The sequence below is a fragment of the Ranitomeya variabilis genome, chromosome 1 (assembly GCF_051348905.1).
Source record: "Ranitomeya variabilis isolate aRanVar5 chromosome 1, aRanVar5.hap1, whole genome shotgun sequence".
Classification (NCBI taxonomy): Eukaryota; Metazoa; Chordata; class Amphibia; order Anura; family Dendrobatidae; genus Ranitomeya; species Ranitomeya variabilis.
In genome coordinates, this window is record NC_135232.1 from 337,870,832 (window position 1) to 337,897,528 (window position 26,697).

The following is a 26,697-nucleotide window of genomic DNA, read 5'->3' on the forward strand; positions in this document are numbered from 1 at the left end:
TTTCGGGCATGTGACATTTTTTGATCGCTTTTTATTCCGATTTTTGTGAGGCAGAATGACCAAAAACCAGCTATTCATGAATTTCTTTTTGGGGGACGTTTATACCATTCCGCGTTTGGTAAAATGGATAAAGCAGTTTTATTCTTCGGGTCAGTACGATTACAGCGATACCTCTTTTATATCATTTTTTTATGTTTTGGCGCTTTTATACGATAAAAACTATTTTATAGAAAAAAATAATTATTTTTGCATCGCCTTATTCTGAGGACTATAACTTTTTTATTTTTTCACTGATGATGCTGTATGGTGGCTCGTTTTTTGCGGGACAAGATGGCGTTTTCAGCGGTGCCATGGTTATTTATTTCTGTCTTTTTGATCGCATGTTATTCCACTTTTTGTTCGCCGGTATGATGATAAAGCGTTGTTTTTTGCCTCGTTTTTTTTTTTTTTTTTCTACGGTGTTCACTGAAGGGGTTTACTAGTGGGACAGTTTTATAGGTCGGGTCGTTACGGACGCGGCGATACTAAATATGTGTACTTTTATTGTTTTTTTTTTTATTTAGCTAAAGGAATGTATTTATTGGAACAATTTTTTTTATTATTATTATTATTTATTTAGGATTTTTTTTTTTTACATTTTTACTTTGCCCCAGGAAGGGGGCATCACAGTACAGTGACAGATCGCCGATCTGACACTTTGCTGTGCACTGTGTCAGATAGGCGATCTGACGTGCACAACAGGGAGGCTTCCCGGCGCCTGCTCTGAGCAGGCGCTGTGACGTCACCTCCCTGCAGGACCCGGATGCAGCCCCGCGGCCATTTTGGATCCGGGGACTGCAGGGAGGAGACGCTCGGTACAAGGTGAGCACATCGCCTTGTACCGATCGTCTCAGGGAAGCACGCAGGGAGTCCCCTCCCTGCGCGATGCTTCCCTGTACCGCCGGTACACTGCGATCATGTTTGATCGCAGTGTGCCGGTGGTTAATGTGCTGGGGGCGGTCCGTGACCGCTCCTGGCACATAGTGCCGGATGTCAGCTGTGATAGTCAGCTGACACTCGGCCGGTCTCCCCCCGTGAGCGCGGCTAATCGCGCTGGACATACTATTCCGTCCTTGGGAATTAGGGCCCACCCCACATGGACGGAATAGTACGTTCAGTGGCAGAAAGGGGTTAAAATCCACTGGTCAATATCTGCACAGAAATTTTAAGCTATGTGTAGATGAAATTTACTGACATCTTAATTATTTTTTTAGCTGGTTCGATATTATGTTGTGAATTTTAATAAAGTTTGTTCTTTGTTGTGTTTTTAGTGAATAAAACTATTAAAAAAATGCTGCAAAACTTGTTTGCTGCGGGGTTTTTTGCTGCGTTTTTGCACTTTCCCATTGATTCCTATGGGTGAAAAAGGCTGCAAAAACGCTTAAACAAATCATATGTTGTAGATTTAAACAACTGCAGTTCTCAAATTCATTCAGGAAAAAAAACAAACGTGTGCATGAGGTTTCAAGAGTCTCACATCTTTTGCTGGTACTGTAAAACACAGATTCTTATTTACATAAAAAAACACTGCAAAAACTGCTACATGTGAACATGGTTTAAATCATTGCTATTTAGGCAACTGTTTGGAAGTGTTACTTCAATATATAGGGCTCTAAATGGTGATTATAGCATGTTTTCTCACACACAGAATGGCATTACACCATGTAGGCTGCCAACAGAAAGTATCACATAGAGGTTTACATATCAGAAATTTTGGAGATGATGCTAAGCCATGTATTAATGCTTCTTGTTACAGGTAAATGGATTCCAAAGCCAACTCTCCAAGGAGGTAAGTTATCAATGTTATTGTTATGGGGTCTGTAAATTTCTGATGTATTTTAGATTTCCCAATAACCTTTGTTTTTTTTACTCTCCATTCTTTATCAATATTTTAGGCTGACGGGCTAATCTCAGTGGCATTTCCTAAGAAAATTGATGAGTTAGACAAACTTCTCAGTGTAAGTTACAATGTAATTAATCCATTTACGGCAATTACTGTAATTTGGTATAAACGTCCTCCAATATCTACTGATCTTTTTTTCACCTACAAAATAAATAGTGATACTGTTGTTTATGTAGAGTAGTAGGTAAAATATGAGTAATTACTTAATAAATCACCTGTACAAACGATGATGAAAAATTTTGCAATACATAATTTTAGAGAAAAATTACATAAAGAGAAATTGCTGCAGCTTTTAGTGATTAGAGCCTGCAGAGGGAAATGGACAGAAATTGTTTTAATTCCCACCAAACAAACACAGCAGTGCTCGTCTATGAGAAAGCCACAACCAGAATCCTTTGGAAAGCAGTGGCATATTTGCCAGAGAACAAAAAGATCGTCCGTTGGTAATGTGCTAGATCCTTCTCTCCCAATTTCATATACAGGTGTTTCTCACAAAATTAGAATATAATAAAAAAGTTAATTTATTTCAGTTCTTCAATACAAAAAGTGAAACTCATATATTGTATAGAGCTAATCCAAACAGAGGGATCTATTTCAAGTGTTTATTTCTGTTAATGTTGATGATTATGGGTTACAGCCAATGAAAACCCAAAATAAATTATCTCAGTAAATTAGAATAATTAACTAAAAACACCTGCAAAGGCTTCCTAAGCATTTAAAATGGTCCCTTAGTCTGTTTCAGTAGGCTCCACAATCATGGGGAAGACTGCTGACTTGACAAATGTCCAGAAGGCAGTCATTGACACACTCCACAAGGAGGGTAAGCCACAAAAGGTCATTGCTATAGAAGGTGGCTGTTCACAGAGTGCTGTATCCAAGTATATTAATGGAAAGTTGAGTGAACGGAAAAAGTGTGGTAGAAAAAGGTGCATATGCAACCGGGATAACCGCAGCCTTGAAAGGATTGTTAAGAAAAGGCCATTCAAAAATTTGGGGGAGATTCACAAGGAGTGGACTGCAGCTGGAGTCATTATTTCAAGAGCCACCACACACAGACATATCCAGGACATGGGCTACAAGTGTCGTATTCCTTGTGTCAGCCACTCATGATCAATAGGCAACGCCAGAAGCGTCTTACCTTGGTCAAGGAGAAAAAGAACTGGACTGTTGCTCAGTGGTCCAAGGTGTTGTTTTCAGATGAAAGCAAATTTTGCATTTCATATGGAAATCAAGGTCCCAGAGTTCGGAGGAAGAGTGGGAAGGCACACAATCCAAGCTGATTGAGGTCTATGAGGTCTAACCATCATTGATGGTTTGGGGAGCCATGTCATCTGCTGGTGTAGGTCCACTGTCTTTTATCAAGACCAAAGTCGGCACAGCCGTCTACCAAGACATTTTAGAGCACTTCATGCTTCCCTCTGTCGACAAGCTTTTTGGAGATGGAAATTTCATTCTCCAGCAGGATTGTCCACACTGCCAGAAGTACTAATGCCTGGTTTAAAAACAACAGTATCACTGTACGTGATTGGCCAGCAAACTCACCTGACCTTAAACCCATAATCTATAGGGTATTGTCAAGAGGAAGATAAGAGACACCAGACCCAACAATGCAGACGAGCTGAAGGCTGCTATCAAAGCAACCTGGGCTTCCATAACACCTCAGAAGTGCCACAGGCTGATCGCCTCCATTCCACACCGCATTGATGCAGTAATTGATGTAAAAGGAGCCCTGAGGTACTGAGGACTAAGAAAACAGAGACTGTTCAATACACGTTCAGTGGTCATGGCTGTTCTTTTCCAATAATCTGATGGTCATCTGTAAGCAGCTTTCCAATTTGAAAATGTTTAAATAAATTTTTTTCCATTTTAATTCCGGAGCTGGATTTCTTTGCTTCTTAATCAAAAGGAGCCCTGACCAAGTATTGAGTGCATTTACTGAACATACATTTCAGTAGGCCAACATTTCGGATTTTAAAATAATTTTTCAAGCTGGTGTTATAAAGTATTCTAATTTACTGAGATAATGACTTTTGGGTTTTCATTGGATGTAAGTCATAATCATCAACATTAACAGAAATAAACACTTGAAATACATCACTCTGTTTGTAATGACTCTATATAATATAGGAGTTTCACTTTTTGTATTGAAGAACTAAAATAAATTAACTTTTTGATGATATTCTAATTTTATAAGAAGCAACTTTATGTATATACCGTATATGTTTAGTTTATATCTATTTTTAGTTTTCTATAGAACTATATAACTATATTAATTATGGTCAGTGCCAAAATTCAAACCAATGATCAGTGATATGGAAGGGAAATGCTTTACAATGGAGCCACAAGCTGCTATATTACCGTATTTTTCGGACTATAAGATGCACCGGACCATAAGACGCACCCCAAATTTTCAGAAGGAAAATAGGGGGAAAAAAAGTGTCAAATGGGGGTCTGTCTTACAGTCCAAATTCAGCTTACCAGGGAAAGGATCGGCACAGGTGGCGGTACTCTGTGTTGCGGCGGTGCTCTGTCCGGTGGCAGTGCTCTGTGGGATGGCTGTGCTCTGTGAGGTGGCAGCACTCTGTGGGGCGGCAGCGGGGCTCTTGTGCTGCGTGGGGGGCTCCGCTGGCATTTTGTCAAAGCCCGGAGGCCCCCGTGGCTCCGTTGCTGCAATGCGGTGTCCTCCGGGAAAATGGCCGCCGGGGGCGGCGCATGCTCAGATTCAGATCTCGGCAACGAGATCTCGTCTCCCGAGATTCCGTGATCTGAATCTGAGCATGTGCCACCCCCGGCGGCCATTTTCCCGGAGGCCACCGCATTGCAGCAAAGGAGCCGCGGGGACCACCAGGCTTTGCCAAAATGCCGGCGGAGCCCCCCATGCAGCACAGAGCCCCGCCGCCGCCACACCACAGAGCCCCATCAGTGCCGCACCACAGAGCGCTGCCAATGCCGCACCAGCCTGGGAAGGGAGGCTGCATCAGGACCGCTGCCACGGGGACTGCCGCCACAGGATTTGTAAGTATATTCTGACCATAAGACGCACCCCCATTTTCCCCAAAAAATTTTGGGGAAAAAAGTGCGTCTTATGGTCCAAAAAATACGGTACATATCTCTATTATTTTAAAGTCATAAATGTTTCACCAAAGATTTAAAAAAAATCAGACATAATTGTGATTTTTGTTCAGTATAACTTAAATAACTTTTCTTTGGATGCTTGTCTGGTATAAATAGCAACATTCTGCTAACTATAGCAAACCTCTCCAGTTTGAAAGTGGTAGAATTTGCTCCAATCAGGAAAAATACTATTCTTTGTGGTGCAAATATGTAGTTTGTAAACATGTATAATCTTGAATGTGCACTTTCATTCATAAATATGCCCCATTGTTCGGTCTTTTGGCCTTAATGTGTATTTTTTATATTGTCAGTCTCCAGAACTGAATGTTTCTGATTTGAAAACATTAAAAGCTGAGCTAGATATACCAATCCCAGACCCTGAGAAAGAAAAACAAAAGGAGAAAGAGGTAAGCGTATTATTCACTTACTATTGGTCACAGATAAAATAAAAGGATCCTGTCACATGGAAAAACGCTATCAACCTGCTTATGTGGGGTTAATTTGTAGGTTAATAGCATTCAGAGGTCTTGTCGCACTGAAAGCCCCTCTACCGAGAGGAAATTATTATTATTATTATTATTCATTTTTATAGCGCCATTTATTCCATGGCGCTTTACATGTGAAATACGGGGCAAATATAGACAAATACATTAAACATGAGCAAAAAACAAGGCACACGGGTACATAAGGAGGGAGGACCCTGCCCGCGAGGGCTCACAATCTGCAGGGGATGGGTGATGATACACTAGGAGAGGGCAGAGCTGGTTGTGCGGCGGTTCAGTAGGTTCAGGATCACTGCAGGCTGTAGGCTTGTCGGAAGAGGTGAGTCTTCAGGTTCTTTTTGAAAGTTTCTATGGTAGGCGAGAGTCTGATGTGCTGGGGTAGAGAGTTCCAGAGTATGGGGGAAGCACGGGAGAAGTCTTGGATGCGGTTGTGGGAAGAAGAGATGAGAGGGGAGTAGAGAAGGAGGTCTTGAGAGGATCGGAGGTTGCGTGTTGGTAGGTACCGGGAGATCATGTCACAGATGTATGGAGGAGATAGGTTGTGGATGGCTTTGTAGGTCATTGTGAGGGTTTTGAACTGGAGTCTCTGGGCAATAGGAAGCCAGTGAAGGGCTTGGCATAGGGGAGAGGCTGGGGAATAGCGGGGAGACAGGTAGATTAGTCGAGCAGCAGAGTGTAGGATGGATTGGAGTGGTGCCAGAGTGCTAGAGGGGAGTCCAGAGAGTAGGAGGTTGCAGTGGTCGAGGCGGGAGATGATAAGGGCATGCACTAGTGTTTTTGTGGTGTCACGGTCAAGGAATGCGCGGATCCGGGAAATGTTTTTGAGTTTGAGGCGGCAGGAGGAGGCAAGGGCTTGGATATGTGGCTTGAAAGAGAGGGCAGAGTCGAGGATCACCCCGAGGCACCGGGCGTGTGGGACTGGGGAAAGTGAGCAGCCATTGACATTGATGGATAGGTCTGGTGGAGGGGTAGAGTGAGGTGGGGGAAAGATGATGAATTCTGTTTTGTCCATGTTCAGTTGTAGAAAGCGAGCAGAAAAGAAGGCTGAAATAGCAGACAGACAGTGCGGGATTTTGGTAAGTAAGGAGGTGAGGTCAGGTCCGGATAGGTAGATCTGCGTGTCATCAGCATAGAGATGGTACTGCATACCGTGGGATTCTATGAGCTGTCCCAGACCGAAGGTGTAGATGGAGAAGAGTAGGGGTCCTAGAACAGAGCCTTGAGGAACACCGACTGACAAGGGGGGGAGGTGAGGAGGTGGTGTGGCGGAGGGAGACACTGAATGTCCGATCTGTCAGATATGATGAGATCCAGGAAAGGGCCAAGTCTGTGATGCCAAGAGATGAGAGGATTTGTAGCAGAAGGGAGTGGTCCACAGTGTCAAAGGCAGAAGACAGGTCCAGGAGAAGGAGGACAGAGTAGTGTCGCTTGTTCCTGGCAGTTAGTAGGTCATTGGTGACTTTAGTTAGGGCAGTTTCAGTTGAGTGATGGGAACGGAAGCCAGATTGTAATCGATCAAAGAGGGAGCAGGAGGAGAGGTGAGAGGACAGTTCAAGATGGATGTGTTGCTCCAGCAATTTGGAGGCATAAGGAAGAAGAGATATCGGGCGATAGCTAGACACAGAGGATGGGTCGAGGGAGGGCTTTTTGAGGATGGGTGTGATCTTGGCATGTTTGAAGGATGAGGAGAAGACACCTGTAGTGAGTGAGAGGTTGAAGAGGTGCGTTAGGGTTGGGATGAAGACCGTGGAAAGGTTAGGGATGAGGTGAGATGGGAGCGGGTCGAGCGTGCAGGTGGTGAGGTGTGATCTCGACAGGAGGGTGGAGAGCTGATCTTCGGTCATGGTGGAGAAGCTGGTTTTGGAGGAGCAGGGGTGAGCAGCTAAGAGGGGCAGTGGGCGCTGTGGGCCAAAGCTTTCTCTGATCGTATCGATCTTCTGTTTAAAGAAAGAGGCAAAGTCTTCAGCAGAAATGAGAGGGGAGGGAGGGGGTGCAGGGGGACAGAGTAGAGAATTGAAAGTGTTGAAAAGCTGTTTAGGGTTGTGAGACAGGGAGGATATGAGAGATGAGAAGTAAGTTTGTTTTGCGGCAGTGAGCGCGGACTTGAAGTTGGCGAGGGACTGCTTGTATGCGGTGAAGTGGTCAGCAGAGCGGGATCGCTTCCATCTTCGCTCAGCGATCCTGGAAGCCCGTCTCAGTTCTTTAGTCAGGCTGGTCAGCCAGGGCTGCCTGTTGACTGTACGAGTTTTGCTATGCATGAGCGGGGCGGCCGAATTGAGTGTTGCTGTTATTGTGGCGTTATAAAAAGCAGCAGCAGCATTTGTGTCATGAAGGAAGGCTATGTCGGTAAGAGGGAGAAGGGACTCAGAGAGTGATTGTAAGTTGAGATGTTTGAGATTTCTGCGAGGGAGTTCGTGGAGTGGGGGTTGCACACTAGGAGAGGAGAGGGAAGAGAATGTCAGTAGGTTGTGGTCAGACAGGGGGAGGGGTGAGTTAGTGAGATTAGTAAGGGAGCAGAGGCGGGTGAAGACGAGGTCCAGCGTGTGGCCATCTTTGTGAGTGGCCTCAGAGGACCATTGAGTGAGGCCAAAGGAGGCAGTCAGTGATAAAAGTTTAGAGGCAGCTGAGGTGGAAGTGTCAATCGGGATGTTGAAATCACCCATGATGATAGTGGGGATGTCAACAGAGAGGAAATGAAGTAGCCATGTGGTGAAGTGGTCGAGAAAGGTGGAGATGGCTAGTTCTGGGGGGCGGTAGATGACAGCCAGCTGGAGGTTGGAGGGGGAATAGATGCGGATGGAGTGCACCTCAAATGAGGGAAGAGTAGCGGAGGGTGGTAGCGGGATTGGAGTGAAGGAGCAGGTGTCAGACAGGAGCAAGCCAACCCCTCCACCACGTTTGTTGGTGGAGCGAGAGGTGTGAGAGAGGTGGAGACCGCCGTAGGAAAGCGCAGCTGGAGAGGCTGAGTCAGAGGGGGTGAGCCAGGTTTCCGTGATGCCAAGGAAGGAGAGTTTGTTGGTGATGAAGAGGTCATGGATAAATGGCAGTTTGTTGCAGACGGAGCGTGCGTTCCATAGTGCTCCAGGTAAGGGGACCGGGGGAGTGGGGGCTGGATGAATGGGTATGAGGTTGTCATGGTTGGGAAAACGTGCGGAGGATCGAGGTAGGGGGTTAGAAATGAGCGTGGGGATGTGTTGAGGTGGGCCGGGATTTGGGGATACATCACCGGCAATGAGGAGTAGCAGACAGAGCGTTAGAAGGTGGGAGCTGGATAGGACATGATGTGGCCGTGTGTGTCTGGAGAAAAAGGATTGTATGTGGAGGAACAGTTCTGAGGATAAAGTGAGATGGCTGGGGAGGATGGAGGAAGAAATGACTAGTTCCTTACAAGGTGGAGGGATTGCAGGAGATTGTAAGAAGGAAAGTAGTATGGGGGTGAATGAGAAAAGAAACCGAAACATTGTAGTGGTTTGGTGTTCTGTTACCTTCCAGTCAATTCCAGTCCAATTCAGTCTAATTCAAATTCATAATTAAAAAGATGTAATTTAAAAGATGGAAGTTAAAAGATGAAATGCAGCAGACTGCGTCTGTAGCAGACGCCTGCATGTGACTATATCCCCAGTTAAGGGCATTCAGGTGTGAATGAGGAGGTGAACTTTATTTCTCCTGGCAGCCTTGAGCTTTCAGTCAGCGCTTAGTACATAATGAGCGGTGGCTGTAACCATGCCCTGGCACTGACTGACAGGTTTCTCAGCAGTGTATTAGTACAGAGGCGGTTGTCAATCAGTGCCGGGTGTGGTTTCAGCAACTATTCACTATGTACTGAGTGGTAACTGAAGCCACGCCGGCCCACTCTTGTGACTGAAAGCCTGAGGCTTCCAGGATGAATTAAGTAAATTTCATCTCGGTTTTCTGGGCTTTTAGTGTGGCAACCACAAAGCTTCTGAATACTAATAACCTGCAGAATAATAGCGTTATTTTTCACATGACACATGTCTTACTAGAATCTGTTTCACAAATGGAACTTTCCCATCAGAGTGAATGAGCCAGTAAAAAAAATGGACAACATATGGTTGGCATCCGTGTGCTATCTGCTTTTACTGCCTACTTACTTCTAGAAGTTCTGGAAACCTCCTTTTGATCTGTACAAGAAAAACAAATTACACACAGATAGTAAAAATGCAGACAGATAAAATGTAGACCATAACTTGGATGAAACATCATCCATTTTTTGTAGACACAAAGAAGACAATGATGAATGAATATAAAGCCTTAGCCTTTAATTTACTAAATCTGCTGCATTAAATGGCTGCAGATTGGTGGTCATGTAAAAACCTGTTTACACGGGCAGACCGAGCTTCGGTTGCGTCCTGAACAATCAGTAACAGATTGTCCAGTGCACATAGGCTGTCATTTTTCTCTATTTTACACAGAAAGATCCAGGTCAAGAATGATGATCTTTAGGGCAGATCAAAAGATAATTTCATCTGGCAAAATGTAGACTGCACAGTTATTGTGAACGAGCATGTCTAGGAACCCTCATTCACAATAATCGTGCAGTGTGAATACATAGCTATAAACTATAAACTGTATAGTAAAATATTGGAAAAGTCTACATAAAAACTATTTTTATATAAGTCATTAAGAAAAGAGAATCCAGCACTCACTATTTACTAAAATCAGTCCTTTATTGTGATACTCCGGACATACGATTTGACAGGTCATTTTAAAATTCCCGAATACTATTTTCTATGGTGTTGATGTAAAAAACTGGGAAAACTAAGTTAAAGCATCTGCCAGTTCAGAAAAAAAATAATAGGGGCAATAATCATGGTGCACAACTGTTAAGCAGCAATGCTCTTCTGGGAAATAATATGGGAATAATATTAAAGTCTTAAAAGTCTCCTCACATCGGCATGACATTTCACTCTCCGCAAGGAAAAATGTTACCCCTTGGATCCCCGTTAGATGCCTCACCCAGCCAAACCAGATCTCACACTTTGCACTGACAAGGAACAGTACCCTGAAACACAGTGTCTGCAAGTTGAGATTTAGTTTTGGCTTTTATCCTAAGTCATGTGACAAGGTTGTTGGAGAGTTGATATTGACTTTTAGGATTGCTACTTCCTACAGGTGGCCCTAGAGTTCTAGTCCTCTTCCTCTCTGAAGAGACAATTTGCATATTTCCTAGAGGAAAATTGCGGCTTAAAAGTCTCCTCACCTCGGAAAGCTTGACATGCCACTCTCCACAAGGAGAAACGAAACGTTACCTCTTGGATCTTAGGAAGAAGGACACTGAAGCACTGAAACAAATACCTTAAGGCACAGGGAAAGATAACCAACATCAACAAGATAAAAACTCTATGCAAAGTTAATATGCAAATTGCCTCTTCAGAGAAAAAGAAGACTTGAACTTTATAGCGCCACCTGTTGGAAGTAGCCATCCTACAAGTCACAATCAACCCTTAATCGAGTCTTGCAAAGACTCGTTAAAGGGTTGATTGTGACTAGTAGAATCGCTACTTCCAACAGGTGGCGCTATAGAGTTCAAGTCCTCTTTTTCTCTGAAGAGGCAATTTGCATATTAAATTTCCCAGAGGAGCATTGCATGGCGAATAAGCCTCCTTACCTTGACAAGCTACTCAGTCACTCTCCACAAGGAGAAACCTTACCCCTTAGACCTCTATGCAAAGTTAGAGATTAAAAAAGACATCTGGGGAATAATAGAAGCGCTCTCTGTCTTGAGGCCCTGTCCCACGTGCATTGCCGTTTCTGTAAGAAGCTTTATCAGGCTGATGTGTAACTACCTAAACAGTTAACATTCTTGCTATATGGGCAGCATGGTGGCTCAGTGGAGTTTGTATGTTCTCCCCATGTTTCCGTGGGTTTCCTGCACACTACAAAGACATAGTGATGAGGAACTTAGATTGTGAGCCCAAATAGGGATAGTGATGATGATGGACATTAATGGTACGATACAAGTGAATAAAATACAATTATACTTTTAAATAGGCAAAAAATACTGAATATTTTTAAAATAAGATAGTGAGTTTTTATAATCGCATGTACGGTATTTACTTGAAATTTGTATTATACAGAAGAAAGAAAAGGATGAAAAGGATGAAAAAAAAAAAAAAGATGATGACGAGGAAAAAGGTAAATAAATTTAAATTTTATATTCATACTTACAGTGCTGTACTAAAAACTACCATAATTATATGGGATAGGAACAAACACAGCCAATATATAGAAGTACCCAGAAAAGTCACCAGACAGAGATTAGATATAAAAATGCCTTTTTCTCCTTCGCCTCATTGGGGGACACAGACCATGGGTGTATGCTGCTGCCACCAGGAGGCTGACACTAAGTATTACAAAGAAAGTTAGCTCCTCCCCTGCAGTATACACCCCTCTGCTGGCTCCCAGCTAACCAGTTCTTGCTTAGTGTCCGTAGGAGGCACACGGACTGGTCTGCTATTCAGACCCAAAGAATCTTTTTACTTTTACCTTTTACCGGACGAAGGGGGCGACGGATTCTTTCATGTTCCGATCTCCCCCGAACCAACAACAGGCGAGCACGGGAGTTTCACCTCTCCGTATCCTCTCCTGCGACGTGGGAAGCCACTGCCTGAGCTGATTCTAGGGGCGACGGGTCCCTTCATGGCACCGATCTCCCCCCTCCCTTATCAGACGAGCACTGGAGTGTCACCTCCAGTATCCTCTTCTGCAGCCAGGCCTATTGCCGGACATTCAGCCCTGACCACCAGGTTTTACCCTCGGCTGTTCAGAGGCACAATCCAGTGTGGCGTCCGAGCAGCCCCCACTGCACCACCACTATTAAGAGCGGATGGTACAAGGAGGCGGACGGTTCCTCTCCTCCTCCCTAACAAACGGATGATGGATTGAGGTTTATCCCTGCACCGTCCACGCTGCACAGAACAGCGCTGAAACCCACATCCGCGGCGGCTCCATGCCGGGACGCGCAACGATGGTGAGTGGATCCATCTTCAGAGGGATATCCATAAAGGCGCAGGCAGCCTCAGCCACTTTCCTGTGGCCCACCTCTCTGAGGTAACGCTCTGGCCGGCTGCAAAAATTTAGCCCCTGGCTTCGGCCGATGTGTAGGCCGCATCCCGGAAGTCTCCTGAAACGCCCCGCTGGTGTCGCCCGCCTGCTACAGAAATTTAGGCCCCGGCTTGGGCCTATTCAGCATCGTGTCCGTCGCTCCGCCCCCCGAGTTGGCGCTTCTCGCTCTCTGCGAGATTTTATCTACCCTGCAGCTCACAGTGGCCATCTTGGTCCACCCGGCCGGCTCACACTGAGGCAACGATTTTTAGCATTAAGGGGGCACAACCACTCTACATCAAGGCATTAAACGCGCAAGTATTCTCCCTTCTTAAAGGCGCATGTAGTATTGTCTGGTTTTAAAGGCGCATGTCCAGTATTGTCTGTTCTTAAAGGCGCAGGTCCAGTATTGTCTGGTCTTAAAGGCGCATGACCAGTATTCTCTGTTCTTAAAGGCGCATGTCCAGTATTCTCTGTTCTTAAAGGCGCATGTCCAGTATTGTCTGGTCTTAAAGGCGCATGTCCAGTATTGTCTGGTCTTAAAGGCGCATGTCCCGTATTGTCTGTTCTTAAAGGCGCATGTCCAGTATTGTCTGTTCTTAAAGGCGCATGTCCTGTTTTGGCTGGTCTTAAAGTCGCATGTCCCGTATTGTCTGTTCTTAAAGGCGCATGTCCAGTATTCTCTGTTCTTAAAGGCGCATGTCCAGTATTGGCTGGTCGTAAAGGCGCAGGTCCAATATTGTCTGTTCTTAAGGGCGCATGTCCAGTATTGTCTGGTCTTAAAGGAGCATGTCCAGTATTGTCTGGTCTTAAAGGCGCATGTCTAGTATTGTCTGGTCTTAAAGGCACGTGACCAGTTTTCCCTGGTCTTAAAGGCGCATGGCCAGCATACCCTGGTCTTACGCACATGGCCAGTATGCCCTGGTCTTAAAGGCGCATGACCAGTATTCCTGGTCTTAAAGGCACGTGACCAGTATGCCCTGGTCTTAAAGGCGCATGACCAGTATTCCTGGTCTTAAAGGCACGTGACCAGTTTTCCCTGGTCTTAAAGGCGCATGGCCAGCATACTCTGGTCTTACGCACATGGCCAGTATGCCCTGGTCTTAAAGGCGCATGACCAGTATTCCTGGTCTTAAAGGCACGTAACCAGTATCCCCTGGTCTTAAAGACGCATGACCAGTACTTCTTGGTCTTAAGGGCACATGTCCAGTATTACCTGGTCTTAAAGGCACATGACCAGTATGTCCTGGTCTTAAAGGCACGTGACCAGTATGCCCTGGTCTTAAAGGCACATGACCAGTAGGCCCTGGTCTTATGCACTTGGCCAGTATGCCCTGGTCTTAAAGGCACATGACCAGTACGACCTGGTTTTTAAAGGCACATGACCAGTATGCCCTGGTCTTAAGGGCACATGACCAGTATGACCTGGTTTTAAACACACATGACCAGTATGCCCTCGTCTTAAAGGCACGTGACCAATATGCCCTGGACTTAAAGGCACATGACCAGTATGCCCTGGTCTTAAAGGCACGTGTTCAAGATGCCCTGGACTTAAAGACACATAACCAGTATGCCCTGGTCTTCAAAGCATATGACAAGTATGTCCTGGTTCTTAAAGGCACATGACCAGCATGCCCTCCTCCTAAAGGCACAAGACCAGTATACCCTGGTCTTAAAGACGCACGACCAGTATTCCCTAGTCTTAAAGGCGCATGACCAGTATTTACTGGTCTTAAGGGCACATCATCAATCCGAAGCTGGTCACCCTAACTGAGCTCAGGAGCCTTCGCCACTCATCCCCTAACCGCAACCCATGGTTTTCTCGGACCAAGAGATTGAATCCCTCTGTGAACCCTCTGTGGCTCGGAGTGCTCGCAGGACCGAGATACATGGTCCCTCTCCTACATGGGAGCGTCCGCTAGCAGGGGCCGCAAGTGTTCTAGAAAAACGTACAGGCGTCTGCAAAACGGAAGTTTTTCATTTCCTAATCTCTCCCCCATGATTTGTTGAGAACAACGCTGAATATGGATCGCATATTGCCTTGGATTGCAAGAGCTTCAGAAAAGGAGGGACTCTCCTATTTATACCATCAACAAATCGACGAGCAATTCACTGGACAGAAGCCGCTAAGTAGGTTGCCATACCTGGTCTGATTTTTATGGGCGACGGGTCCTTTTAAGGGCACCGATTCCCCCCACATCTTCAACAGACGAACACATGCAGTGTCGCCTCCATGTATCCTCTTCTGCATCCAGGCCTTATGCCAAACAACCTGCCCTGTCCACCCGGGGACCTCAACTCTGGGGATGTACAGAGGCACACATCTTTGGCGTCCGAGCACCCCCCTTTGTATCAATTTAGGGGATGATGCAAGAAAGCGGACGATTCCTCTCCAATTCCCTGTTAACAGAATGGTGGATCGAAGGTTCCTAATTTTCTACTCTGCACGAAGATGGCAAGAGGCCTGCTGGTTGCAGCCCCGCATTCTGCCACTTGGCAGTCTAACCGGGTGGAATTTCTTGTGGTATACCTACCAGTATCCCTGCCCGATGTATCATCAATTAAAAAACCACAGACGGTCAGATAGCAAATCTGGTTCGTTCCGTCTTGTGGCTTCGGGTTCAGCGCTCTACCCTTCTTTAGCGCCACATGATGTTGCTTGACCAATAGTCTCCTGGTCAGAGACCTTATCTACTTCAATTCAAATCAAATCTTCTGAGCGGGAGACTAACAAGGGATCGTATTTTTTCTACAGACCCATCCAGCAGTAGAAGCATTGTCCTGGACAGTCTAGATCTAAGAGATCTTGGTTTCACGAAGGAGTATGATCATTCCTGGACCTCAAACCATTCTAACAATCTTTGACAAAGCCCTCCTTTTTCAGAGGCAGTTCCTCCGCTCAGCCATTCAACAAAAAAAAAAAAAAAAAAAAAAAAGTGGAGTTTTCTGGCATCCATCGACATTCGGTTTTCTTACCCTCACATGCCTACTTTTTTCCCCTCTACAATTATCTCTTCTCCTTTCCATTCGCGAACAGCATTTTCAAGTCACGACCTCGCCCTTCAGCCTGGCTACCGCACCACAGTGGTCGCAACGCTCATAGCAGTTGTCATGTGCTTCTTGCACCCTAGAAACATGGTCGTCCTGCCCTACTCGGTCGACTTTCTAGCCGCTCTACAAGGACTACGCTAAGTCGTCTATATCACTTGCAATACCCTCTCACTTGGGCTAGCATCTAAACTTAGACAAGTTTTTTCCTCATTCCCAGCCCAGCAGATCCTCTTTGACGATGATCCTGCACAAGAAGGATGGTAATTCTCTCTCTCGAGTCAAGGTCGTGGCCCTTCAACACGGAGCTTGTGCACTTGATCACTCATTCCCTCGGTTCATTCAATTAGCTAGGAGGGTTCTGAGCAATAAGACGAAAACGGAAGAGTTTTCTTTTGCTCCGCTCGTTTTCAGCAAGTCAATCAGGCTTTCAAAAGGTAGTCTCTAAGCTCCTTCCTCATCCAGAGCCTTCTTCTGGTCCAATGGTTATTAGGGATACCAATGCCCGTCTTCTTCTCCCGATCATTTCTCTGGGGATCCGAACAGTACGGCTAATCCTACAGCAGGTCCACTGCCCTTAGGCGGGTCAACCATCCGTCTTCAATTTGGATAATGCCACGGCTGTGCCATACGTCAATCATCTCGCAGGTACCCACAGTCAAGCGCCATGGCCGAGGTACCTCGCACTCTCTGATGGGCCGAGATCTATCATTCGGTGATCTCAACAGTACATGTCCCTGGAGTAGAACACTGGGCGGCTGACATATTCAGCCGTCAGGGTTTTCTCCTCAAGTGAGTGGGAACTTCACTCGGAAGTCTTCCTTCACATCTGCCTTCACTGGAGTACTCCAGATGTAGGTCGGATGGCGTCCAAGCTGAACGCCTATGTACTCCAGTTCATGGTTTGGCTTCAAGATCCAAGTCCATCGCAGTGCATGTTCCGTTTCTTCAATTTCCATAACTCCTCTTCCACTACGTCTTGAGATCCTTTTGGAAGCAGAAAAGGCCTCCAGTGATCCCAGGAGACCCGCACTGACCATGTCAGGTTTTCTCGCTTGCGGTACTAGTATTTCTCCGTCTTATTTCGTCAAGACTGGAAATATGGACCTTCTCGCAGGGAGCCTTCACCTGTAGTTCTTCCCTACCGCGTACCGTTAGATCTGGGGGACCTTAATGGTCCTGGGGATCTTACAGTAGACTCCTTTTTCGATCCAGAAAGACTTTACTATCAGGGAACGTCACTCCCCTTTTTTCTCTGCGTTCTTGTCATCCTGATGAGTCTTCAGAGCTTTTCAGTCTTTTTTCCTTATTACCATCAATGCATCGTTGCCCTCAAGCCATCCCCTTCCCTCGTTGCCAAGGTGGTTTTGTATTCCCACTGTTGCAGGGGCATCGTCCTCTCATCTCTTTCGGCTCCAGTCCACACAACGGAATGGGTTCTCCATAATCTGGAAGAAGTGAGTGCTCCAAGTGGGTACGTATCGAGGACGGCGTCCTTCCGAAGGTTGGACACTTTGCTTGGGCTTCTCGATGGTAAGTAGGCTTCCCGACGGTCACAGGAAGGGTTTAGCCGTGTTCATCGGCCACGTTAGCCTGGTGGATTCTTTTCACCATCCAGGAGTCCTTCCGTGCTAGATGTCAGCCTATCTCCCTGTCTCAGGGCTCTAGGCACCAGGCGTCGGCAAGCACGACCGCAAACTTGCGAATTCCTCCAGTCCGCATGCATTCTTGAAGCACTATAATTCACACACTTCCACAGATGTGAGTCTGGGCAGGCGGACTTTGCAGGCCGCCTTGGCGCACTTGTAAGTAGCGGTTACACGGCCTGATCTGATGTTGTCCCCACCCAGGGACTGCTTTGGGACGTCCCATGGTCTGTGTCCCCCAATGAGGCGAAGGAGAAATAGGGATTTTTGTGTACTCACCGTAAAATCCTTTTCTCCGAGCCATTCATTGGGGGACACAGCTCCCTCCCTATTATTAGTTGTATTTGTTTTTATCATTTGATATGTTATACTCTCATATATAATGTGACATGCTATACGCTTATATGTTGTTATTGATCTCCTACTGCTTTTGCACCGAACTGGTTAGCTGGGAGCCAGCAGAGGGGTGTATACTGCAGGGGAGGAGCTAACTTTCTTTGTAATACTTAGTGTCAGCCTCCTGGTGGCAGCAGCATACACCCATGGTCTGTGTCCCCCAATGAATGGCTCGGAGAAAAGGATTTTACGGTGAGTACACAAAAATCCCTATATTATATCTGATTGGCAAAAAATAATATAACAATTAAACAATTTGTGCGCACAACAGGACAAATAATGAATTAAAATTGGAATAAATGAATAAAGGGAGATAGTAGAAGGCTGGCCCGATTATATATTCAAAATATAAGGTTAATACATCCCCTAAAAAAATATAGACAAAAATCTATGATGTAAGCAAGTGTCCCACTTATATAGGGCAAAGGACTCGGTAATATATACCGTCCTAGATAGAAATATGTGCAAAAACCGCAATGTGTAAAGTGCAAATTTAGCAAAACTGCTAATCTAAAACTACAATTGCTGCCACATGAATCGTGATGCGCCTCACAATATAGTGTAAGTAATGCAGGGTAAATTTATAAGGTGCAAAAAAGTGAAAAGACACAATTTATGCTAATATCGATCAGCTTATATATATAAAATATGTGCAACTACAATATCAATGTGCAAAAATAGCTATAAAACGTGTGGGTCCTATCACATCCACATGTAGGGTGCTATTGGAAAATTGTGCAGCAAGGATTTATAATGTGCAAATAACGCCAAAATAAAAAATCAATATATGTGACTTAAACGTACTGACAGCACCGCAACACCAGGTGCCTAGATTGTGTAGTACCAAATGCAGAGTGCCACTCTGCAAAAATTACAGCAGGAATCCCACAACAAAAAACCAAGGTGCACTGTGTAAGAAAAATAGGGGAATGTACGCAATTTACCTGAATAAGAGGGTCAGCCAAGTCCCGTGATAGCGCACCCCGACGCGCGTTTCGGATCTTAATCCCCCCGCCATTTTTTTTTTTTTTTAAATATTTATTTAAATAATCAAAAAATACGGTGCGGGGACCCCTCTATCCTTGATTAACTAGCCTTGCTGAAGCTGACAGCTGAGGCTTGCAGGCCCCAGCTGTGAGTTTTGCCTGGCTGGTTAGCAAAAATACAGGGGAACCCATGCCATTTTTTAAAAATTATTTATTTACAGCGCAGGAGCGGCTGATGAATATTTCCATCTGCTGCTCATGCTGTCACTGTTATTAGCGGCAGCAGGTGTGGGATGATGAGAGTAGTAGTCCCATCAGCTGACACCAGTGACCGGAGGTAAACTATATACGTCTGATCACCGCTGAGTGCTCAAGCTGTGTTTTGACAGCGTGGGAACCACGGCTCTCTGACCGATAGGGATGATTTCACTTCCAATCAGAAGCGGTGTTTGCTGCGCTGCCATGCATATGACAGCGCGACAAACACCCGGTGTTCGGGCAGCCAATCCCGAACAGTAACACGGATTTCCTGGTGAAGTCCGTGCCCGAACAGTAGGTGTTTGGCATGGACGCCGAACTTTACTGTTCGGGTTCGCCCATCTCTAGAAGCCATATATCAACATCCAGAAATATTGCTGTCTTCTCTGGACCAAAGTTAGTTTAAAAATAACTGAAGCTAAATGAAAAATGTTTGTGATCAGATGAAGCAAAATGTGAAATCCTTCATGGAATTTACAGACACCATCTCCTGTGACTCAAGAGGAGATGGACAATCCAGCTTGTTCAGTGCGCAGGTCAAAAGCGGGCACTTCTGATGGTATGGGATTGCACTAGCACCTATGGAATGGGCAGCTTACACATGCTGAGCATTATATAGAGGTTTTGGGACAACATATGCTCCCATGCAGACATTGTCTATTTCAGGAAAGTCCTTGTATATTTCAAAAAGACAATGCTAAATATAGTGCAACCATCACAAGAGCATGGCTTCACAGAAGAAGAGTTCAAGTTTTCACCAATAGAAAACATTTTGTGCATTATGAAACTGAAATTGTAGCAAAAATAGACCCAGGACTGAAGAGCAGCAAGAATCCTACATCAGATAAGAATTGGACAACATTATTTCCCAAACCTCCAGCAATTGGTCTCCTCACGTCCCATTTACATACTGTTGTAAAAAAAACAGGGGATGCTACGCAATGGTAGGCATAACATGTGTTACTGCCATCAATTTCAAAATGTAGTTAATTTTTAATTCAAATGAAATGTCTAATTTTCACCTTCTGGTCTGTATTCAGTTATGAATACAATATGGTTCTAAGAAATTTTCAAATCATTACATTATTTTTTGGGGGGGAGGATTTTACTCAGCGTTCAAACTTTTTTTAAATTGGGGCTGTATTATTCAATGGGTAAAGTGGATCTTCACAATATTTCATAACACAGACTGCATATGTTATTAGATGTTTTAATTGAATAAAATTGAAAGTTTAAACTCAATCTCACTGAGCCTGATTGACAACTCCTCAGTGTCCCTCCTCTCTGCCACTGATAACATCTCACAGTGCTCAGTACAAGCTGCAGCTGTCATTCAGGCTGGATGGAGGTTGAATATATTTGGAATCATGAGCTCTTTCACACTTTAGCTAAATTAAAAAAATCTTATTTTATTATAATGATTATACAGACATTCTGACATGGAACTACAAAGTAAGTATTCTAGTCTCATCAGGTCTTACAGCTCTATTTATTTCTATGTGGGACTCTGTGGACAAGTCTGCTTAACCCCTTAAAGGCCAGGAGTATTTCTGCTTTTGCTTTTCCATTTTTTGCTCCCCTTCTTCCCACAGCCATAATTTTTTATTTTTTGTCAATATGGCCATGTGAGAGCTTGATTTTTGCGGGACGAGTTGTACTTTTGAATGGCACAATTGATTTTACCATATCATGTACTGGAAAACAGGAAAAAAATTCTAAGTGCGGTGAAATTGCAAAATAAGTGCAATTCCACAATAGTTTTTTGGATTTTTTGTTACCATGTTTACTAAATGCCAAAACTGACCTGCCATTATGATTCTCCAGGTCATTACAAGTTCATAGACACCAAACATGTCTAGGTTCTTTTTTATTTAAGTGGTGGAAAAAAAATCCAAAGTTTGTAAAGAAAAAAAAATGTTGCCATTTTCCAAGACCCGTAGCGTCTCCATTTTTCAGTATCTGGGGTTGGGTGGGGCTTATTTTTTGCATGCCGAGCTGGGTTTTTTAATGATACCATTTTGGTGCAGATACGTTCTTTTGATCGCCCGTTATTGCATTTTAATGCAAGGTTGCAGCAACCAAAAAAACATATTTCTGAGGTTTTGATTTTTTTTCTCATGCCTTTTACCAATCGGATTAATTCTTTTTATATATTGATAGATCGGACGATTCTGAATGCGGCAATACCAAATATGTGTATATGTGATTTTTTTGTTAATTGTTTTATTAAGGTTAATTAATTAATTAATTAATTAATTAATTATTAAGGTGATTTGAACTTTTATATATTTTTTTTTATATATATTTTTAAAAACTTTTTTTTTTCCGTTTACTTGCTTCAATAGTCCCCATGGGAGACTAGAAGCTGCGATCATCTGATAGTTTGAGCTACAAAGAGCAGGGCTTCAGCCCTGCTCTATGTAGCAGAAATGCTCACTTGCTATGAGTGCCGACCGTTGGGGGGCGCTCATAGTTATCCGGATATGACAACCACAGGGGTCTCCTGCAGACCCCGGGTTGTCATGCCAACCCATCTGTGACCTGCGGTCATGTGACACGAGCGCCGATGGGAGGAGGTCATGACACGCTTCCTGGACGTGCATGTTAAATGCCGCTGTCAGAGCTTGACAGCAGCATTTAACATGTTAACAGCCACGGGTGAATCGCGATTCCACCCGCGGCTGTTAGGGGCACATGAAAGCTGATTGGATCAACTGTCATGTGCCAGAAAAGGTGTGGCCTCCGGCGATGAGGCATCCAATGACGAAATAGGGGGAGGCATCCAATGACGAACACTGCACGTCATTGGATGTTAAGGGGTTAAAGCATTTTTATGCTGAGAACCCGTTGTACCACCTATCACATGCAATAAATATTTGACAATAAATACCAAAAATGTATGACCTATTTTATATAGTAGTTTATTGGTCATTAGGAGCCATCCTAAACGTTTCCATTCAATGTATTATACTTCTTTCTTCAGGCCCTCCCTGTGGTCCAGTTTCCTGCAATGACAAAATCACAAGTTTGCAAAGAAAGATCAAGATAGAAATTCAGCAATTAAAGGAAAATTTGGTTACGGTAAGAGATAGTGGCAAGATGGAACATAATAGCATTGAGGGTATAGGCTGGAAGATGAGAAAATGTGGTAGCTAAAAATGAAAAATGGCAAGACGTCGGATAAGCACTTCTATACTCTGTAACTTATGTCCTTCTCAGATTACTCTTTGGCTGCAGCTTCAGATTCCACAGATTGAGGACGGGAATAACTTTGGCGTTGCAGTTCAGGTGAGCCGAGTGACCCTCGTACATGATGTAACACTGTAATTTATATTGAATGTTACCAAATTAATCTTTTTATGTTCTTAGGAAAAAGTATTTGAACTAATGACAAGTGTGAGGACCAAGATAGATGCATCTCATACTCAGATATCAAAGTAAGTGTCATTTCTAAATGGCAAGCGAAAGCACTAACGTATAACTGCACTTTTAGGTAACTTTTCAGGATAAGCTGTTATGTGTGCGAATATAAAGAGTAACACTTTTTCTAGCCATTAAATTACTTTTATTCTTGAGCTAGAAACCTGAGCAGTTTCGCATTGTGCTTTTCTGCTTTGGCTTTATTTTCTCAGGCAGATATGTTTGACTCTGAAATGCTGTGGCGTTTCAAAGAAAAACTGTTTTTAAAAGCTGCACTGGAGACTAGTCAGAGCGGCAGGTCACCAGCGGTTTCTCCCCTTCCGCTGGTCTGAATAGACAGGGCTCAGGAATTGTCTCCAATTAAGCACATTGTCATGCAGTGACCCCTGTTACAGCTAGGGGACGCTGTATGTTCTCCTCGGAATTGAGGCCATGGGAGTGCATGGCAGTCGCAGGAGTAATTGTGATGGTGAGACAGTGACCGACATTATTGTAAATGACCGGTATGTGTCGCAGAGGAGGTCCTCTGCGCTGTAAGCTAGTATTGTTGTTGTTCTGGGACCTGTAGTCCCACAAGTATTTGTTTAGTTTAAAGGGAGGCTTACAGGGTTAGTCGGAGAGCTGGGCGGGTCTGACTAACCACACACACCGCCCACCTATGGAGGTGGTTACAGCTACATAATGTGACCAGGGTTTGCGTCACATGGGCTCTGTGTTCAGAGTGTATGGACCTGAATGGTCAGAGTGTAAGGTCCTGGATGGCCTGTGTTGGAAGATCCTGGGAGTAGGATCGTATTCCTGGAAAAGCACATGGTGAGGCCATGGATCTGAAGGCCTGTGTGTTGGAAGGTCCAAGGAGTGGACTTCCTGAATAGCGCATGGAGAGGCCCTATGTGCAGAGTCTGTGACGGCACTGCGCTGGGAAGCTAGCGTTCCTTCTGCGGGTCTGGACTGTCAGGTGGCCTGGTGAGCAAGGCATGGTCCGGGACGGTGATCCCAGTAAGGCAGTTTTCCTGGGAGTGAGGACTGACAAGGAGTCAGCATATGGAGCAGGAGCTCCAGGAAGGTAACCAAGAGTTAGGGGAACTGTGTGCACTGACGAGGGTTAGTTAATGAACTGTGCGGTCACCCATGGTAACTGGATGAAGTAAGGTCCAGCATGTTTAGAGACTGCAACTTAATTATGTCTGTTGGTGCCTGTTGGACAAAGAGGTTCGGCGTGTTTAGTGACTGCGAGTTAAAGCCGTATAATATGAAGTGCTATGGACTATGTGTTAGCTCTTTGATGTGCAACATGGCCTACGGTGCGGTTTATGATGTTTAAATAAACTGGAATAGACTGTTTTTGTGAGAATATGTTCCTGTGAGCTTTAATCCCATTGCCAAGCGAGTGTCCCCCAACACATGCAGTAGGCGCTATCCTACAACATCTATGACATCACTGGTTGGCAATTGCAAAAGGAGCTGCCAACAGAGGATCTTGATGAATTTGCGTATACAAGTACATCCAGCATAGCAGCACACTATTAATACCCTTATTGGTAGTATGTCAAGGTGTGTAAGTGTGTGTCTTTCTGCATGTTTCTGCTTCTATGGCGAATGGAATAAACATGACAAACTTCAAATCATGTTATTATTGCCTTCTTTAGATATCTTTCTGATCGAGGAGATGCAGTGGCCAAAGCGTCAAAAAGCCCTCATGTGGTAAGCCTAAGCATTGCTTGTCCTTAAAGGGAAGCTGTCATCAGAAAATTACCTATTGTTTTAATCTGGTTTTGCTTTTCATGCATTTTTAAAATAACTGGTTATATTTTTTTTGCATCACAATAGAAAACAACGAAATTAGTAATCCTGCCATTGTCATTGTTGAACTTTTTTCTTGCACTTGTCAGTACATAATTTTTAGTCTCATACAGTGGGTACGGAAAGTATTCAGAGTCCTTTAAATTTTTCACTCTTTGTTTCATTGCAGCCATTTGGTAAATTCAAAAAAGTTCATTTTTTCTCATTAATATACACTCTGCACCCCATCCAGAAGTGTAGAAATTTTGCAAATGTATTAAAAAAGAAAAACTGAATGGTCATAAGTATTCAGACCCTTTGCTAAGTATTGAGTAGAAGCACCCTTTTGAGCTAGTACAGTCTTTTTGGAAATGACGCAACAAGTTTTTCACACCTGGATTTGGAGATCCTCTGCCATTCTTTCTTGCAGATTCTCTCCTGATCCGTCAGGTCGGTTGGTAAACGTTGGTGGACAGCCATTTTCAGGTCTCTCCAGAGAAGCTCAATAGGGTTTAGGTCAGGGCTCTGGCTGGGCCAGTCAAGAATGGTCACAGAGTTGTTATGAAGCCACTCCTCTGTTATTTTAGCTGTGTGCTTAGGGTCATTGTCTTCTTGGAAGGTGAACCTGCTGCCAAGTCTGAGGTCCAGAGCACTCATCCAGGATATCTACACTATGTTCCAAATTATTATGCAAATGACATTTTTCTCGGATTTTCCTAAAGGGTCGGTGCAAATGACAGTCAGTCTAATAAAAGTAATCACCCATTACAGTACACATCAAATTTTATTGAAGAAACCTCCCAATGATAACAGTATAATCTCCAAAATGAATAAAAACTCAAAATGCACTGTTCCAAATTATTAGGCACAGTAGTATTTCTAAACATTTGATATGTTTTAAAGAACTGAAAATGCTCATTTGTGGAATTTGCAGCATTAGGAGGTCACAGTCACTGAACAAAAAAGCTATTTAACTCCAAAACATCCTAACAGGCCAAGTTACATGTTAACATAGGACCCCTTCTTTGGACACCTTCACAATTCTTGCATCCATTGAACTTGTGAGTTTTTGGAGAGTTTCTGCTTGTATTTTTTTGCATGAAGTCAGAATAGCCTCCCAGAGCTGCTGTTTTGATGTGAACTGCCTCCCACCCTCATAGATCTTTTGTTTGATGATACTCCAAAGGTTCTCTATAGGGTTGAGGTCAGGGGAAGATGGTGGCCACACCATGAGTTTATCTCCTTTTATGCCCATAGCAGCCAATTACTCAGAGGTATTCATTGTCATGCATGAAGATGATTTTGCTCCTGAAGGCACGTTTCTGCTTTTTAGACCATGGAAGAAAGTTGTCAGTCAGAAACTCTATTTACTTTGCTGAGGTCATTTTCACACCTTCAGGAACCTTAAAGGGCCCTACCAGCTGTTTCCCCATGATTCCAGCCCAAAACATGACTCCTCCACCTCGCTGACGTCGCAGCCTTGTTGGGACATGGTAGCCATCCACCAACCATCCACTACTCCATCCGTCTGGACCGTCCAGGGTTGCTCGACACTCATCAGTAAACAAGACTGTTTGAAAATTGGTCTTCATGTATGTCTGGGCCCACTGCAACCGTTTCTGCTTGTGAACACTGTTTAGGAGTGGCCGAATAGTAGGTTTATGCACCACAGCAAGCCTTTGAAGGATCCTACACCTTGAGGTTCGAGGGACTCCAGACGCACCAGCAGCTTCAAATAACTGTTTGCTGCTTTGTAATGGTATTTTGGCAGCTGCTCTCTTAATCCAATAAATTTGTCTGGCAGAAACCTTCCTCATTATGCCTTTATCTGCATGAACTCTGTCTGTGCTCTGTTTTAGTCACAAATCTCATCAGAGTATGATGATCACTCTTAAGTTTTCGTGAAATATCTAATTTTTTCATACCTTGTCCAAGGCATTGAACTATTTAACGCTTTTCAGCAGCAGAGAGATCCTTTTTATTTCTCATATTGCTTGAAACCTGTGACCTGCTTAATAGTGTGGAACATCATTTTTAAGTAGTTTTCCTTTAATTAGAATCACCTGGAAAACTAATTATCACATGTGCTTAAGATTGATTTCAGTGATTCATTGAGCCCCGAGACACAATACCATCCACGAGTTTATTTGAAAAACAAAACAATTAAACCTTTGTGACACTTAAATCCAATTTGCATAATAATTTGGAACACAGTGTATGTACTTGGCCACAATCATGTTTCCTTCAATGGCAACCAGTCGTCCTGTCCCTGCAGCTGAAAAACACCCCCATAGCATGATGCTGCCACCACCATGTTTTGTCGGGGTCGTCACGACAATAACCCTCATTCACCAGTCATTCCAAATTAAAGTGTGTGCAGAGCATCTGGTACCGGGTAAGAATGAGTCAGACATATAGCTGGTTCAATCTCAGTTGATGCCCGTGCGTCCACAAGTGTCAGCAACGATCACAACAACTGTGTTTATTTCCAAATACACAGTACTATATTGTTCTACAAAAAGGAATGCAATAGGCGG

At 44.2% G+C, this 26,697-nt stretch overlaps 1 protein-coding gene across 1 annotated transcript in view; it reads left to right on the forward strand.

Moving 5' to 3' along the window:
• The window catches only part of PSME1 (proteasome activator subunit 1), a 45,174-nt gene that overhangs the window by 4,378 nt on the left and 14,099 nt on the right, over positions 1–26,697 (forward strand). Inside the window, exons 2-9 of the mRNA XM_077299488.1 lie at positions 1,796–1,828; positions 1,935–1,997; positions 5,368–5,463; positions 11,658–11,715; positions 21,942–22,039; positions 22,178–22,246; positions 22,328–22,395; positions 24,028–24,082. Of these exons, the coding sequence (XP_077155603.1) occupies positions 1,796–1,828; positions 1,935–1,997; positions 5,368–5,463; positions 11,658–11,715; positions 21,942–22,039; positions 22,178–22,246; positions 22,328–22,395; positions 24,028–24,082 (540 nt within the window). The remainder of the gene's footprint in view (positions 1–1,795; positions 1,829–1,934; positions 1,998–5,367; positions 5,464–11,657; positions 11,716–21,941; positions 22,040–22,177; positions 22,247–22,327; positions 22,396–24,027; positions 24,083–26,697) is intronic.